The sequence below is a fragment of the Kogia breviceps genome, chromosome 7, assembly GCF_026419965.1.
Source record: "Kogia breviceps isolate mKogBre1 chromosome 7, mKogBre1 haplotype 1, whole genome shotgun sequence".
In the NCBI taxonomy this organism is placed as follows: domain Eukaryota; kingdom Metazoa; phylum Chordata; class Mammalia; order Artiodactyla; family Physeteridae; genus Kogia; species Kogia breviceps.
Window position 1 is genome coordinate 38839614 of NC_081316.1, and position 16119 is coordinate 38855732.

At 52.3% G+C, this 16119-nt stretch overlaps 1 protein-coding gene across 3 annotated transcripts in view; it reads left to right on the top strand.

The window, feature by feature from the left end:
* ABCC8 (ATP binding cassette subfamily C member 8) overlaps window positions 1–16119 on the top strand; it is a 73036-nt gene that overhangs the window by 35132 nt on the left and 21785 nt on the right. For 2 of the 3 annotated variants that reach the window (XM_059068684.2, XM_067038132.1), the window contains 7 exons: window positions 2193–2233; window positions 3579–3724; window positions 5800–5905; window positions 6095–6211; window positions 6604–6679; window positions 7402–7507; window positions 15910–15945. In XM_059068684.2, the coding sequence (XP_058924667.1) occupies window positions 2193–2233; window positions 3579–3724; window positions 5800–5905; window positions 6095–6211; window positions 6604–6679; window positions 7402–7507; window positions 15910–15945 (628 nt within the window). The remainder of the gene's footprint in view (window positions 1–2192; window positions 2234–3578; window positions 3725–5799; window positions 5906–6094; window positions 6212–6603; window positions 6680–7401; window positions 7508–15909; window positions 15946–16119) is intronic. The other variant, XM_059068685.2, reaches the window with a different exon arrangement.

Sequence of the window (16119 nt, forward strand, 5' to 3'; positions counted from 1 at the left end):
CTTTTGCTGTGACAGACAGTGCTGCAGCTAATACCATCTTGCTGAGGACTTTGTGGTTCTCTTGAGTGATCATTCAGTATAAATTTCCAGGAGAGGGATTATAGGATCAGAAGTCTGAACTTCTGTGCAGCTCTAGCTGCAAAGCACCAGATTGCTTTCTGAGCGAGTTGTACCATTTATAATCTAACTTCCAAGCCTATTTTTTAGCTGGGAGTTGAGCCCCTGTGTGTGTGGGAGGGGTCTTGGCCTGGGGCAGGGGCCGAGGTGGGGTGCACAGGTTCCTTTTGACAGGATGGGCAGGAGAGGAACAGAAGGTGGCCCCTGCCTGAGGGAGCTCCGTGGAGGAACTGCCTTGGAGGGGAGGGGCGAGGCTACCTGTCTTTACAGCTTCATGGTTGGTGATGGTCAATGGCCCAGGCCTGATGGACATCCTCCTCTTCCTCCCTCTCCCCAGCCAGTGATGACCATGCTGTGTCCTATGTCCCAGATCTGGGTTCCTAATGCTGTGGGAAAACCAATAATGCTTATCCTGCCCCCTGCAGTACGAGAGGGCTGTGAGGGAGGGCTGTGGCATTGAGGTGGGCACCAGGAGACCATGGAACCTTCATCAAGAAGGGCAATTAAATCACCGTCATGTGTGATATTAGTGTTGATAAAAAGCCTTGTGGTCGGAGAGATTGGCAGTGCCCCAAGGGCTCCAGCCATATCTTCTCCATGAGACAGGGAGCCCTCCAATGGCAGGGTGCATAGATTGGGGATTCCCCAAAGATGGGCACAATATCTTTCCTATCTGCTTGGGAAACCCCGTATGGGCATGTTCCCTCTTTCCCCATCCTATAAGGTGTCTCCTGGGAGCCTAGTTCCTGTCTCCTTCCTCAGACTGGGAGCCCCCTGAGAACAGGGACCACATTCTTCCACTCCCTTGGGGTTCCACATCTCCAGCACACACCATGTATGTACTAGCTGGTGCAGGACTCTTGGAGTAAGTAGACAATCAGCTTCTTGGAATGGTGTTGACGGTCTGGAATTCTTCAGAGTGTCAGACACTTCACTATTCATTAAACAGGGGCCATGTGCACAGGCTCTGCCCTTGGCCTCTGGCTCCTGGCTCCTGGCTCCTCCTTTAATTTGGCTAATGGCAGAAAAAGACTCCTTTCTGGGCTGGCCTGGAAGAGGCTCCTGGAAGGAAGGAGGAGGAGGTGGGAAGGTGGCAGCTAGGATGGTCATCTCTTACTCCAGGAGGGCTGCTCTCTCTGGAAGTTCTGGCCTGGGGTCAGGGCACTCTCGGGCATCTCACAGCTTGGACCAGAGGAGCAGGGCTAAGCTAGCAGCCCATGAGGTATAATACTCAGGTATCACTGAGGCATCACAGAGGCCTGTTCCCTGCATTATGTGCTCTCACCTTGGAGAGAGCCAGAGTATGTGAACAAGCAAGTACAAGTTTACAAAAATCAGGTGAAGAAACCGAGGCTCAGGGAAGGTGAACAATCAGCCCAAGATTACACAGCTTAGAAATAATGGGGACTCTGCCCTTCTCTGACTTTAAGTCCAGATCTCTTTGCTCTTTGGGGTCCATATGAAGAGCCTGAGGGCCACACTGTAAACAAAATAAGGAGAGGGCCTCTGTTGCAGCAAACCAACTGTCCCACCTGGGCATGGACCCTCAGCCTTAGAGCTAAGGCAGACCCTGCTTCCAGCTGTCCTCAGTCACCAACACCTCAGTGTGAATGAGTTTGAAATCCTTCCTAAGAGCCATGGGAGACTGGGAAGCCTCTCAGCCTCAGAGTGAGCCTGGCTTGCGGGGATTCAAGGACCAGGGGCTGAGGAAGGAGTAGCAACTTGGTGCCCCCAGAAACACGTGCCGCTGACCTCATGGTTGACCACAGGCCGCCAGGTCTCCAAGCCCTTCCCCTGCCACTTTCTCACAGGGCTTTCTTCACACTGTCCACATGGAGCAGAGTAAGAGCATTTCAACCTTTATTGAAAGGCTGAAGTCTCAGAGATGGAGATAAGCGTCCCGAGAGACACACGTTAGGACCTGGAGGCGCCACAGAGCTAGAGTTCTGCCCAGCTCCACCCCGCAGGCTGGGGAAAGGACCCCAGAGGCTGCCCTGCCTTCAGACCAACCAGGGCAGCTTCACTTCCAGCCGTCTCCTTCCCCCCACTAAACTCCCCCTGTGCTTCCTCCGCAGTTTTCATGAACACGGCCATCCCCATTGCAGCCGTCCTCATCGTAAGTTGATCCGTTCTCCGTCTCCCGGTGAGAGTTGGTTGGGTGGGCGGGGAAGGCTATCTGGCGTGAGAGGCGCCCAGGGTTTGGCCTTTCTGCACAGGGGCTTCGGAAGATGGGCTCAGCAGAGAGACTGAGAATAGGGTGCTGGATGGAGAGTCTATATATGCAGCCGGTCCCTCCTCCACTGCCCCACTCCAGGCAGACAGGACCTCCGCCCCCCGGCCTGGAAGACCTGATGCTTAGTCTCTAGAGCAATTAAACTTTCTTTAAAAAAACAAAAAAAACAAAAACACAAACCTGCTATCAAACTTCTTCATTATAAAAGTGAAACATGTTTTTGCAGAAATTTGGGGAAATACAGAAGGGAAAGGGCAAAGAGAACTTAAATCACCCATAATCCCACTGGCAACAAATTTAATGTGTTTTTCTCCAGTCTTTTTTTGACTCACGGAATACGGCATTTTTACAAAATTAGGATTGTGCTTCATACGCAGGTTTGTAAACTGCTTTTTAAAATTTAAGAATATGACACGAAGAACTCTCCATGCCACTAAATATGACAATGGTGGTTTTCTAAAGCAATTTTTTTTTTTTTTTTTTTTTTTTTTTTGCGGTATGCGGGCCTCTCACTGTTGTGGCCTCTCCCGTTGCGGAGCACAGGCTCCGGACACGCAGGCCCAGCGGCCATGGCTCACGGGCTTAGTTGCTCCGCGGCATGTGGGATCCTCCCGGACCAGGGCACGAACCCGCGTCCCCCGCATCGGCAGGCGGACTCTCAACCACTGCGCCACCAGGGAAGCCCTCTAAAGCAATTTTGACCAAAGCTGTGAAGGAGCTGAGCAGTGAGGGCCAGCAGTGCACCCCTCCAGAAAGGCCACACGCCCACAGCCCCTCACCCGGGGCCCCCATCCCTGGCTTCTGTGACTTTCCCCCGGGGCCTGCGTCCCTGAACTTGGTGAGCTCACAGCCTGTCAGTCACGCTTGGGAATTCACTTTCAACGTGATTTATTGACTTGGTTCCTGGCCTGGTTCCCTGGGAAACTGGGTAGCAGAGGCCACGGAGCCGAGCCAGGTACCCGGAGGCTGCGGGGCAGGCGGCAGGCGAAGAGGTGGTTTTGTGATGATCGTGTTTATGTTTGCGACTGAGGACTCCCTGGTCATTCCTGGAATGAAGGAGGCAGGACAGGGAGGGACGGTTCCAGGAGATGACCGTGAGGATGGTGGTGTCTCCAACCCAAAGGTCCCCTAGGTCCCCTGCTTCCGGCCTCTCATTTCCTTCCCAGTGCGGGAGGGACCCACATCTGAGTCACGCTCTGCTCTGTCGCATCTGTGCCTCTGTCCGCAGACCTTCGTGGGCCACGTCAGCTTCTTCAAAGAGGCCGACTTCTCCCCCTCGGTAGCCTTTGCCTCCCTCTCCCTCTTCCACATCCTGGTGACGCCGCTGTTCCTGCTGTCCAGTGTGGTCCGGTCCACAGTCAAAGCTCTGGTCAGGTGAGAGGAGGGTCCAGCAAGGGCAGTGGTCAGGCAACTCACGTGTCGGCCCCAGAGCCTCACTCTGGTAACTGCTACAACCACAGCTGTTTGGTCCCGGGACATACCTGATCTGGGCTTCACTGAAGCTGATTGTGGTTGGTCAGAGGGACATGGGCCATGTGTAACTTCCCTCCCTCTAGTCCCTGAGAAGGACTAGCCAACGTGCTTACATCCTCCAAGGAGAGTGTCACCTCCGAGAGAATGCCGTAAAAAGAAAAATTCAACATTGAGCCAAATTTGGTATAACCTCATCACTTCTAACCATTGGTCCTAGTTCTGCCTTCCGGGGCCCCACAGAATGAGCGCCATCCCTCCCCGACGTGACAGCCCCCCATATTTCAGGAGGTATCCCCCAAATCTTGGTGTTCCCCAAGCTGAACATCCCCTGTTCTCTCCACGGGTCTCAGCGCCTTCACAGCCCCGCTCAGTGGAGCAGCTTCCTCCAGGTGGCTGTACGCCCTGTCCCCAGTTGGCTCGCACTCTGGGAGGCCCCACTTCTGGGCTCTAGAGCCCAGTGGTGACTCTGCCCCTCTCCCAGAGGCATTGCCTTCTTGGGAGTGAAAGCCTGAAGGTAGAAGGCTGAGGCTCTGGCTGGAGAATGCCACAGCTGGAGTGAGAAGATCTCCTTAGGCCTTTGAAACGGCTCCTTGAAAGCAAGGGCCAGTCGTGCCACTGAGGAGAGCTGGCTATGTCCTTTCTCATCACCAGTGGGACCAGACAGTAACAAATGTCCTCTGTACCCAAGCCCCTCCAGCCTTGAGGGAAATGACACCCCTGTCTCGGGGACCCTGTCAAGTCTGAGGCAGCTGGCAGGGAGGGGTAGCTGTTGGAATGAAGTAGCTGATGGAAGGAGGGTCAAGGATGGAAGGGGGCATAACGCAGTGGAACTGTGGTCATAGGAGTATCTGACTAGGGAGTAGCCGGCTGGAAAGGGATTAGCTCCCGTTTCCAGGGTCGGCTATGCTGACTCACTTTTGTTGGCCGTGGCATTGTGACTTCTAATGATCAGCCCTCCTCCCCCACCCGCACCCCAGACTGTGATTCTGTGTAGAACCCACAGATTCAAGGATGCTACACCTATGGGAAATCCCTTGCCTGAGTCAGAAGTACTTCTATGTAAACTGTTCTCATGTCACCATCATCAGGATAGCTAAGGCCTTTTTAAAGAGGGAGACTAGACTCTGGGCTGAAAGTGGGAACAGGACACAGCCTGATGGTTGACCCCAAGGCCAGCTCCTCCCCTCCCCGCCAGCCCCTGCCAAGTCGTGTTGGAACAAGGACAGAGGGGGAAGCAGGTGAGGCTGGCTGTCTGCTCCTGCTGTGGGGAGGGGGTGTCATGCCCAGAACAGAAACAGGGGTGGGGGTGGCCCCAGGCTGTTGGACATTTAAGCCAAAGGTGGGAGAGGGGTACGTGAACAATTCTCAAGATTCCCCAGGCATCTTGCCCACCCCCAGGGATAAGAGAGAATGAATCAAAAGAGTGAAGCTTCTGGAACCTCCTCTGAGTCCATAAGGAAATCCCAGGGGGTGGAGAATAGCCTTTTCCTCCATGAGTTGGGAATAATACCTCTTCCACACCTCCCCCAGCAAGATCAAATTATATTATGGGGATTAAATTATGTGCTTATGAAGTATTTAACAGTGTTTGATGTATATTATGTGATCAAAAAATATCAGTTGTGGTTGATAACCAATCCTAATCCTAACTAACCTAAAAGTAACTGATAAAGCCCAGCATCCTTCAGTCTAATAACTCAAGACTAATCAGCTTTAACACTAACCCTAAAACTAGCCAATCCCACCTGATCCACGCCCTAACCTACTCCAGCTGACTAGTCGACCCTAATCAACCTTGGTAACACCTATCGTCCCCCATGGGATGCCCCCCGTCTGTCCCCTCCATTGTGGGCTTTTTGGGGACCACACCTAGAACCTGGCCTCTTCTCAGAGCTGCTCTCTCAGGCCTCGTCCTCCTCCCTCTCCCCTACCCTCTGCCCTGGGCAGGGTGAGGGGTGTCCGCACTTCCTCTGCAGCGTGCAGAAGCTGAGCGAGTTCCTGTCCAGCGCAGAGATCCGTGAGAAGCAGTGTACTCCCCGGGAGCCCGAGCCCCGGGGCCAGGCCAGCAAGTACCAGGCGGTGGTGAGTGCCCTGCGTCCGCTTGCCACACAGCGCCCCCCGCCTCCCCCCGCCACACACAGTGTTTTTCTCTAATGCCTGCAGCTTGTGCCCTGCTGGTCCTGCCTCAGCCTTTCCTCACTGGGGAGGGGAGCTCCCTTCCCTGCACAGCTCCCAGCCCCTGGGCCCTCACCTCCTCCTAACCATCCCCAGCCCCTCAAGGTTGTGAATCGCAAGCGTCCAGCCTGGGAGGATTGTCGGGGCCTCATGGGCCCGCTGCAGAGCCTGACCCCCAGTGCAGATGGGGATGCTGACAACTGCTGTGTCCAGGTGAGTCTGAGACCCCGCACCCTGACGCTCGCCACCCCGCGCCAACTCCAGGAGGAAACACTAAATCTGAAGCGCCAGAGACCTGTGTGCTGAGCCCTCTGCCCTGGAGGTCACCCTGGCTGCCTGTAGAGTCCGTAGGAGTCCTGAGACCAGGGACAATGCTTGCATCTCCACCAAGTGGGGGGACCTGTAGCAGTCCTCTGGGGAGGGTGCCTCAGGTAGAGAGGTCTGCACGAGAAGGCCATTCCTCCACTCCCCTGCCTTGGAAGTGATCTGGGGACTGGAATCAGTGTTTTTTGGCTTTCATGGGGGAGGGGAGGCGACGGACTATTCACACTGAGACCCCAGCTGCCTTTCTGTTCTCTTCCGGGGCTGGGCTACCTCCAATGAAGATCATTGGAGGCTTCTTCACGTGGACCCCCGATGGAATCCCCACACTGTCCAACATCACCATCTGCATCCCCCGAGGTATGGCCCAGCTCACCCCTCTATCATGGTCTGGGGGTGTCCCCCTTGGAGTGGTGTTTGAAGTGTTCCCTCCCCACGCCCCCCCCCCCCGCCGCAAGTGCCATGGGGAGAAAAAGAAAAATCAGGATTGATTGAGTACCTGCTCCTTGTGCACTCTTGGTGGGTGCTCTAGGGTATGAAGGCTAGAGAAGGGGCGGGCTACTTCCCCGAGGAGTCCATGTGCTAGACAGGAGTGCAGCAGCAAGCACAGGGTGAGACAGCGGGGCCTTGATGTCAAACCATCTGTTGCAGACAGAATGGGTGCTTCAGAAAAGGGAAAGCAATCCCCAGTAGCCAGGGAAGTCGTAGTGGAAGAGGCGGGGAGGGCCGTGAGGCAGCATGGACACTCTGCAGGGGAAGCAGCATGGAAGTGGGGAGGAAAGGGTGCCCTTTGTTGGGACTGGGAGGCGCTGGGCTCACACGTGACAGCACTGGAAGGAGAGGTGCTTAGGAAGGGGGGGGGCGGTGGATAAGCAGTAGAAAGGAGGAAGGACCTGCGGAGCCAGAGGTAGGATGTAGGTTTCCAGAAGGAAAGGCTCAAAGGACTCCCTGGGGATTCTAGGTAGGAGGAAAGCAAATGGGGGCCCCAGGGTTGGGTATATCTGTCTGTCTGTCTTTCCGGGTGGTGGTTGTTCAGACTCCCTCCTGGCCCCAGTCCCATCTGCCGCCCTCCTTCCCTGAAGGCCAGCTGACCATGATCGTGGGGCAGGTGGGCTGCGGCAAGTCCTCGCTCCTTCTAGCCACCCTGGGGGAGATGCAGAAGGTCTCGGGGGCCGTCTTCTGGAACAGGTACTACATGCATCCTCCGGGCTCAGTTAGTGGGGAAAGACAGTGGGCAGGGAGAAGCCCTTCTTTCAACCGTCCTTCTCAGTGGAGGATGCATCATGCATTTACTGAGTGTGTTCAGCGAGTACTCAATGAAAGCACTGAATTGTTATTCTTATAACCATCATTAGTATTTATTAAGCCCTCACTATGTGCCAGGTACTTTGCTATGTCCTCTGCACACACTATGTCATTTAATCCTTATGAAAACCAGCCAGGTAAGTACTGTTAACAGATCTCGTTTTGTAGAGAAGGGCCAAACTCTTTGCCCTCATTCACCCAGCTAATAAGTGGCAGAGCTGGAATTCGAACGCAGTTCTGTTTGACTCCAAATTCCGCGTTCACTCAGCCGCACTGCCTCCCAGTGTGAGGGACCATAACACAAACATTGGTTTCTGGCTTGGTCATCAGCAAAGTTGATACAGACCTTTCAGTGGGTATTTCAAGGAGCCAGAGATAAACCAGACAAATGTGGGTTTCTGGGCAAAGATCACTATCCTAATTAAAGGCCAGAACCCTAGGCTGAGTCAATCATGAATCTATTATTTATACCCACCTACTTCCAAAAAGCACTTGAAACTAGTTGATTAAAGATACCTATAAAATAAAGGCTTTTTTTAAAGTAAGAAAAGAAGAGCCAAGAAATGAAGAGGGTGGGAAAGGTGTTTAGAAACCTGGACAGAACACGGCTACTGCAGTCAACACACAACGTGGCCTGGAGCCTACCGACACTACCAACACCTCCCCGTCCCCAGTATCCAAGAATCCAAGAGAAAGAGGGATCTGACTGAGGTTTCAGGAATGAAAGTCACAGCCAGTTCAGCAGAGGGCAAGATGTCAGGTTTTTTCATAAGCTTGAGTGCAGACTGAGCAGAGAGAAAGACCTTGGGACCAGTGTCTGAACACCTGCATGTACCCCCATTTCCTGTTTTTCCAAAATGTCCCTGAATGGTGCACCCAACACATCTGGCAAGTTTCCCTCCTCAACGGGGCTGTGGGCTGGCAAACAAGCCACTTGGGTTTCCCATGACCTTAGTCTCTGGAACCTTGATTCCACTGGGGATGGGGTATGTCTGGGACAGAGGGTCTCTGCATCCATTCCCCATCTTATTCGGGTGTTTCTCAACACAGCCTGACTGCAAAGGTCCAAGCATTGCGTTGCCAGGCCCTTGTACCAACTGCCCCTCAGGGCTTTGGAGGGAGGAGCCCTTGTCCGTTGACTGCCTGTGTGTGTCTGTGATGGGAAGACAGGAGCCCCCAGTGATCTGGGAGCTGAAGAAAGCAACTGATGATCATTTATAGGGCACCTGCTATGGGCAGGCCCTTTGCTAAGTGCACTGCAAGCAAGCACTCATTGGAGCTTCCCGCTGGGTGTTATCGCCCCATTTCACAGAAGTAAGAACTGAGGACAGAGAGTCTGGGTGACTTACTGGTCAGTGTGCAGACCAGGGTCCCAAGCCTGGGCTCTTTCCCTCAAGCCTGGCCGCTGCCTTGGGCTGGGGTCCCTTGGGTCCTACTTCTAGGGATTATTCTCCGAATTCCATGTGGAGGGCAAACTGGAGCCAGGCCCTCTCTCAGGGCAGGCCTTTCCTAGATGGGATTACAGAGCCCAGAGACTGGGGCTGCCCCTAGATTCCCCTGTCTGTGTCCCACTCAGCCTGAATCAGACCCCCTCTGAGCGTGTTCCCTTTGCCCCACTTCCTTCATCTCCTCCCCACCCCCTTCACCCTCAGGTGCCATCACACCAGTGTCGGCACCTCTCTGGCCTCTGCAGAGGCAGCTCAGCCCCAGCCCCCACCTCCTCTCCAAGGTGTGCCAACCCTCAGGGTCTGACTGCTGACTCTTCTCTCTTAGGAAACCTCTGCCCCAGCCCCAGGGGTACAGGGGCCTCTCCAGGGTGCTGGAGTGCCTCTTGTGTGCCAGATACTGTGTAAGGCACTTTATTTACTTCATTGTCTCGGTCAGTCTTCACCAAACTCTGTGAAGTAGGCATTATCATTATCCCCATTTAACAGATGAGGAAACTGAGGTGAAGCAAGTTGCCCAAGGCCACCCAGCCCTTAAATGGCAAAAGTGGGATGTGCCCCTAAGTGCTCAAGTGCATGGGCTTTCCACTGTGTGCTGAGAGAGAAGGGGCTTGAGAGCAACATGAAGAAATAGCTAGCCTGCCCACTCTGAAGGCCAGCAGCCTCAATGGCTCTGATACCCCACCGCCCCACCTCAGCAGAGCCATCGCAGCACGGCTCACAGCTCTGTCTGCGTTGACACTCACTCTCCTCAACCGGCAGCTGGGGCCCCACATCCTGGCTCTGTTCCAGGTTCAGCGAGGGGGGTTGGTGAAAGGATCTTTTTGCTCCAGGATCCACTTTGCCGTCCTCCACGGCACAGCTTCCCTCCCAAGCATAGCGAGCGCATCAGGGTAGCCTGCAGCCAACCCTGGGACGTTGTGAGAATTTGTTCATGATTCAACTCATGTTCTGGCTTCTCTACATTGATGTATTAGCTCACCCCATATTTACTGAGCACCTGCTGTGTGCCAGGCCCCAAGCACAGCAATAGGAATGCAAAGATGGTGAGGACGTGGCCGCTGCTTCCAAGGGAGGAGAAGGGAGATCAGTGCCACCATCGAGCACAGAGGAACAGTGAACTCTGTGGTCAAGGAAAGAAGGCTCACGTGGACATGGTATCTGAGCCTTGAAGGATGAGCGTGGTTTCATCAGATGGAAGAGGCCGGGGTGGGAGAGGAAGGTGTTCCAGGCAAGGGTATCAGTGTGGGCAAAGGCGTGATCATGTAAGAGGGTGTGGTTCTGGTGCCAGAGCAGTGGGTGTTAGGGATGCTGGTGAAGGACAGGACTAAAGAAGTGGGCTGGGCTGAGGTCAGGCTGTATACCTGGCCTGGGAAACAAGATTTAGCCCGAAGGCTGTAGGAGAAATGTGCTAGTGATACAGGATGAGGGATCGGAGAGAGAGAGACTGCAGGAAGGGAGACCAGTCAGGAGTTTGTTACAGTGGATGGGAGAAGGAGGAGGTTGGTCATACCTGGCTCAGTTGGCTTCATCTGCTGTTTGTCTCTCAAAATCCTGGACACGTACACAGCTCTGCCTGGCCCACCTACCCTGGGCAATGAGTTAAGTGTGGGGACTGTGTGTTGAGGCCCCCCCTCTGTTACTTGCAGGAGCTCCATGCCTCATATCCTGGGCTGCAGGGCTGCAGGGCAATGATGCACTTGCAAAGTGAGCCAAGAGCAAAATAGCACTTGACCCAGCAGCCCCTCCCGCGGGCCTGCCTGTCTGCAGCCAGAGGCAGGGGCTATGCCAAGCCGCTCCAGTGTTTTTCATCCATACCAGGGCCAAGACCTGGTGACCAGGCAGCCCGAAAGAGTTCCAGGAGGTACAAGGCAGGGATTTGGGGGATTAGGAGGGGCCCAACAGAGAATGCTCTGGGGAGATTGCTTTGTGTGCACAACCCTTCATTTATTCCTTCCTTGAAAACATTGAGCAGTATTGCTGAGTGGATAGGAGCAAAAGTTCTGGAGGCAGGCTGTCTGGGTTCAAATCTGGACTCTGTGCTTTGGGAAATTCTGTGACCCTTCTGTACCAGTTTACCCTTATTACCCGTGGAGTTAACGTGAGGCTTAACCTGGCATGTAGCAAATGCCCTATAAATATTATTATAAATATTATTCTTTGACGACGTACTTCTATTCCAGGAACAAAATTCCCCTATTGCTCTTTAATTATACTCCAGCCTGGCTCCAGGAGAGACTGTAGTGAGCTCCCTGGGGATGAAGATCATATCTTGTTTGTCTCTCTGTATTCACAGCGCCTTTGCTAAATGAATGCATTTGCTAAATGAATGAACCAGGAACAACTTATGACCTTTAGGAGACTGCCATTAAATGCGTCTTTACCTCTCTCTCCTTCCCACATGCATTTGCCCAAGCTGTTTCCCTCACCCAGACTTCCACCACCCAACTTCTCCACCAGCATTTGGAATGTGCAAATCCTATTCGTGCATGCCTCACACCGTATGCTGGGGCATGTCTCCCCCATGACACTGAGCTCCTTGGAGACGGGGCTGGGGGGCTATTCCATGCCACGCCCCAGGTGCCCCCCCCCACAGGATGTGTATTTTATGAACCACTCTGTGTAAACTACAAAGGAGAAGTCCTGGCCCCTGACCTCATGGGGCTCACCAGTCCTGGGTGCACAGAGGCCTAGGATGGGCATGGGGGCTTCAAGGGTGAGGCCCTACATTCTAGGCTGGAGAGTTACTGTGGCAGCCTTGAGTGAATACTGCACATCGGTTGTTGCCCGGCTCCAGGTCTCTGGGAGAACCCAGGTCTCTTGCGGCTCCCAAATATTCACTTTACTGATAGTCACCTGCACCTGCCTGGCTCTCTGCTTCGATGCACTGTTAACCTGGGAATTTGCAAACTCTCTCCTTAATCTTTAAGAGGAAAACATTCTGCTAAACACTCAAAATTAGCAGATATATTCAAGTGAAATTCTTTCCCTGGAGATAAAGAATAGGGCCATTAATGTCCACAGTAGATTGATTTTAAACATTCCTGGGGAGACAGCAGGAAGCAGGGATCTGAGGAAAGCGTTGAGGTACCTCCCCACGAGGAACTGCAAACTGGCCTCTCTGGAGCTCCCTGCTGCCCCTGCCACCCACGGAGGTGTGCTCCCTGGGCTCTACTTGTTCTGAGCCTGCCTCAGGACATTGTTACCTTGTGGTAGTGGGTGTGAAGGCTGCCTCCTGAGACCCCCTATTCCCCAGGGTGAAAAATAGGCTTGTCTCAGGACGACTCTGTGATCCCATCTGTTCATACAGTTCCTTGGAGCCTTTGGGGAGTTGGGTCAGGGGCTCAAGGGCACCCCAGGTTTCCTGCAGGAGGCAGGTGTGGTGAGATGGTGGGCAGACAGCAGGGGCACCATGTGGACATGACGAGCCGGACTTGGGAACTATATAGTCTCTGGTTGTGGTCCTGACTCTGCCACTCGATAGCTGTGTGACTTTGGGCAGGTTACTTCACCTCTCTGTGTCTTAGTTTCCTCATCTGAACAATAAGAAAAACCCTTTCCTCCCTCAGAGATTTGGCATTAGGACCCAATGACATCAATTGGAAAGGGCACTGTGCGTGAAAGGTAACATTTCAGGGCAGCAGCAAGCTCCTCTGGGGCAGGATGAATGGACCATGGAGACCCATAAGTCCTAACTTCCCCCTCCAACCTCAATTTCCTTTTTATTTATTGTTGGGGTCTTAAATGAATGTTGGGGCCATTGGACTCCTCCTCTGCCTGTGCCTTTGAAACCAAGCACTGAGCTGAAAGGATGATCTCCCCGCCCACCCCATCCCTCATTCTCGAACCCCACCCAGGTCCTTCCCTCCAACCAGCTATGAGCTATGTTGGTAATACATTCTCCCAGAGTCATGGTGAGGTTCCTACCATTACCCCACTTTTATAGATAAGGAAACAGTCTCCCCTAAGTAAAGGGACTTGCCTAAGATTTCACAACCAGTGAGTGGAGAAGCCCATCGGATACAAACTTTAGAGCCCATGTTCTTTCCACTTCTCACACTGCCTGCACTCATGCAAGGCTCCTCCTCCAGCCTAGAATTCCCTCCCTCCACCTCTGCTGTCTCCATCCTTCCCGCTTCGTGGTTCAGTTCACCTGTAACTTCTATGAGCCCTTCCTCACTTTCTCAGATTTCTTCCTCCTCCAAACTACTTGTAAAAAGTACATCTTTCTCTGACTCTAAAAGAATGTACATTAAATGAGAAAAGATATGCAAGTATAAAGAAGATTAAAAACCACCTAATAGGGCTTCACCGGTGGCGCAGTGGTTGAGAGTCCGCCTGCCGATGCAGGGGACACGGGTTCGTGCCCCGGTCCGGGAAGATCCCACATGCCGCGGAGCGGCTGGGCCCGTGAGCCATGGCCGCTGAGCCTGCGCATCCGGAGCCTGTGCTCCGCAACGGGAGAGGCCGCAGCAGTGAGAGGCCCGCATACCGCAAAAAACAAAAAAAAACCCACCTAATATCCCACCACCCAGAAGTTTCCAGTCTTTTCTCTGTGTATTTGCATATGTGTTTATGTGTACTTTTCCCCCAAATTTCTATAGTACTTTCTTGCTCCTACTTTTCTTTTGGCCCTTATAACTTTCTGACTTCTGTACCTGTCTGATTCACTCTGCCAGACTGTGAGCCCTTTGAGGGCAGGCTCTGTGCAGTGGTTCAGGTTGCCATGCACACAGGCACCCAGCTCACAGCTGGCTGCAGGGAAGGAGGTGGGTCAGAGAAAAGGAGAGATCATCTTCTTAGCTCACTGCTTGGTCCCAAAAGTGCAGGCAGAAGAGGAGCACTCATTTAAGAGCCCAGTAATCAATGAGAGGAAGTATGCGCCACACATACCGTTTTTTACTTTTCAGATTAAGACATACACAATGAGGAGGCTCATTCTAGGAAGGCTGGAACTACACTGGAAAGTGGAGAAGATGAACCTAGATTCACATCCCAGCTTCCCCTCTTCCTAGCTCTGTACTATTGGGCACATCAGGCAAGCTCTAAGCCTCAGTGTTTCCATCTGTAAGATGGGGATACTAACATCTTTTTATAGAGTTGTTGTGAGGATGAAGTGATGAATACAAACAACTGCACAGAGTGCCTGGCATAGGGATGGCCCACATTGAGTGCTAGCCTCTCCTCCCTTCCTTCCTCCCGAATGATTAAAGATGTCTGTTAACAACCTCCGTTTATTATAGACCTGTCATGTGCTAAGCACTGTGGGAGCTGAAAAAGATGCTCTTCCTGCCTTAAAATCCCACAGGGGATAAAAGACTTACACAGGAGCTGATTAGAGAAGAAGGCAGTTCATTATAAGGGCTAACTGAGCAGCCTAGATAATGATGCAAACTGAGTTAGAGCCGAGGGAGTTCAGTGTGTGCTGGGATCCTCAGGGAGGCCGCAGATGTGCTTCCCTCCAGAAAAATAACAGCCTTTGCAACTCTGGAAGCAGTCAAGACAGAAGACTGCAGCGATGAGCTTATCTGGGCTGTGGCCGCAGAGTTGCAATTTGTAAGCTTGGATTTTTAAATCTGTCTCACATTACCAGCTTGTCCATAAACTACAGCAATCTGATGGTCAGGGAACATGAGGTTAGGTTGAGTTGAGGGAGTGAAATGAAACCATAAAGATCGGCAAATAGGATCATAGGGAACTGGTGATTATACATCCATCAGGGTCCATTCTGTTCTGCTCCTCAGCAGAGGACAAAAGAGAATTTCATCAGGCTTCTTTCCATCCCTGTTTTTGTCCATCCTGTTTTCCTGGCAAGAAATTATCAGAGGTATGGCCTGGGTAATCACAGGGAAGCAATGTAGCATAGTCATTAAGAGCATGAAGCTTTGGAGTTAGACAAATCCATTTTCTTTGCTATTTGCTGGCTGTGTGACTTTGGGCAAGTTACGTAGCCTCTCTAAGTCTCACTTTCCTTGTCTATAAAGTGCGGACCTCCTTCATATGGTTTTTTTGAGCTTTAAAATAGATAATACTATTCCAGTGCTTATCATGGTGCTTATAAAAGTTCAATAAATGTTAGCTGGTTTTACTATTATTAAAGTAAGATCTGCATGAAGACAGAACAAATTGATTTTCCCCAAATGTGCATGTCAGAAGTACATACTTCATTGACAGAAGGTTGCTTCGGGAAGGTTGAAAGGTGGCCTGGGGCAGGAGAAAGAGCACTGACAAACTTGGCACTAAAATTCAGGTCACCTCACTCAGTGTTTTTCAAAAAAAATTTTACTGTAATCCACAATATGAAACACATTTTATATCACAGTCCACTACATTTATGCATTGATAGGTAAGAGAAAAAAAAATTCACACAAAAAATACACATCTTGACCACATGCAATGCACATTGGTATTTTCTTCTTTTCTTTTCAAGTGCAGTTGCAATTTACTTGTTTCAGACCCAATTTTCGGGTCCCAATCCACAGCTGGAAAATGCTGTATGAAATGATTATGACCTTGGGAAAGTCATTTTCCTTCCCTGAGCTTTAGTTTTCCCAACTGTAAGCCAGTCTTGATGCCAAACCAGCTTCACTGCTGCTTGGAGTTGTGCCAGGAGTACTAATGAAGCCCTTGCTGTTTGGAGGGGGCCCATCCAGTTGCTGTGGGAGGGACGGAGATTGAGAAGAACAGTTTCTGCCCCCAAGGAAGCCACCTGGGGACACTGGGGATGGGTCGGAGGGGTGGGGATCGTGGGGTTGCTTCTCCCCAAAGACACAGTGTGATGGAGAGGAAGGCAATGCAGTGAGAAGTAACTGGTATTGTTTTTTCCCATTTGTGCCCCAGCAGCCTTCCTGACAGCGAGACGGGAGAGGACCCCAGGTACAGCCTTGGAGCTCGGTTGGAAGTGGGTTCCGATAAAGGGAAGGGGCTTGGAGAATTCCCTAGTGGTACAGCGGTTAGGACTTTATGCTCCCAGTGCAGGGGGCATGGGTTCGATCCCTGGTCGGGGAAATAAGATCCCGCATGCTGCACAGAGCGGCCAAAGATAAAAAA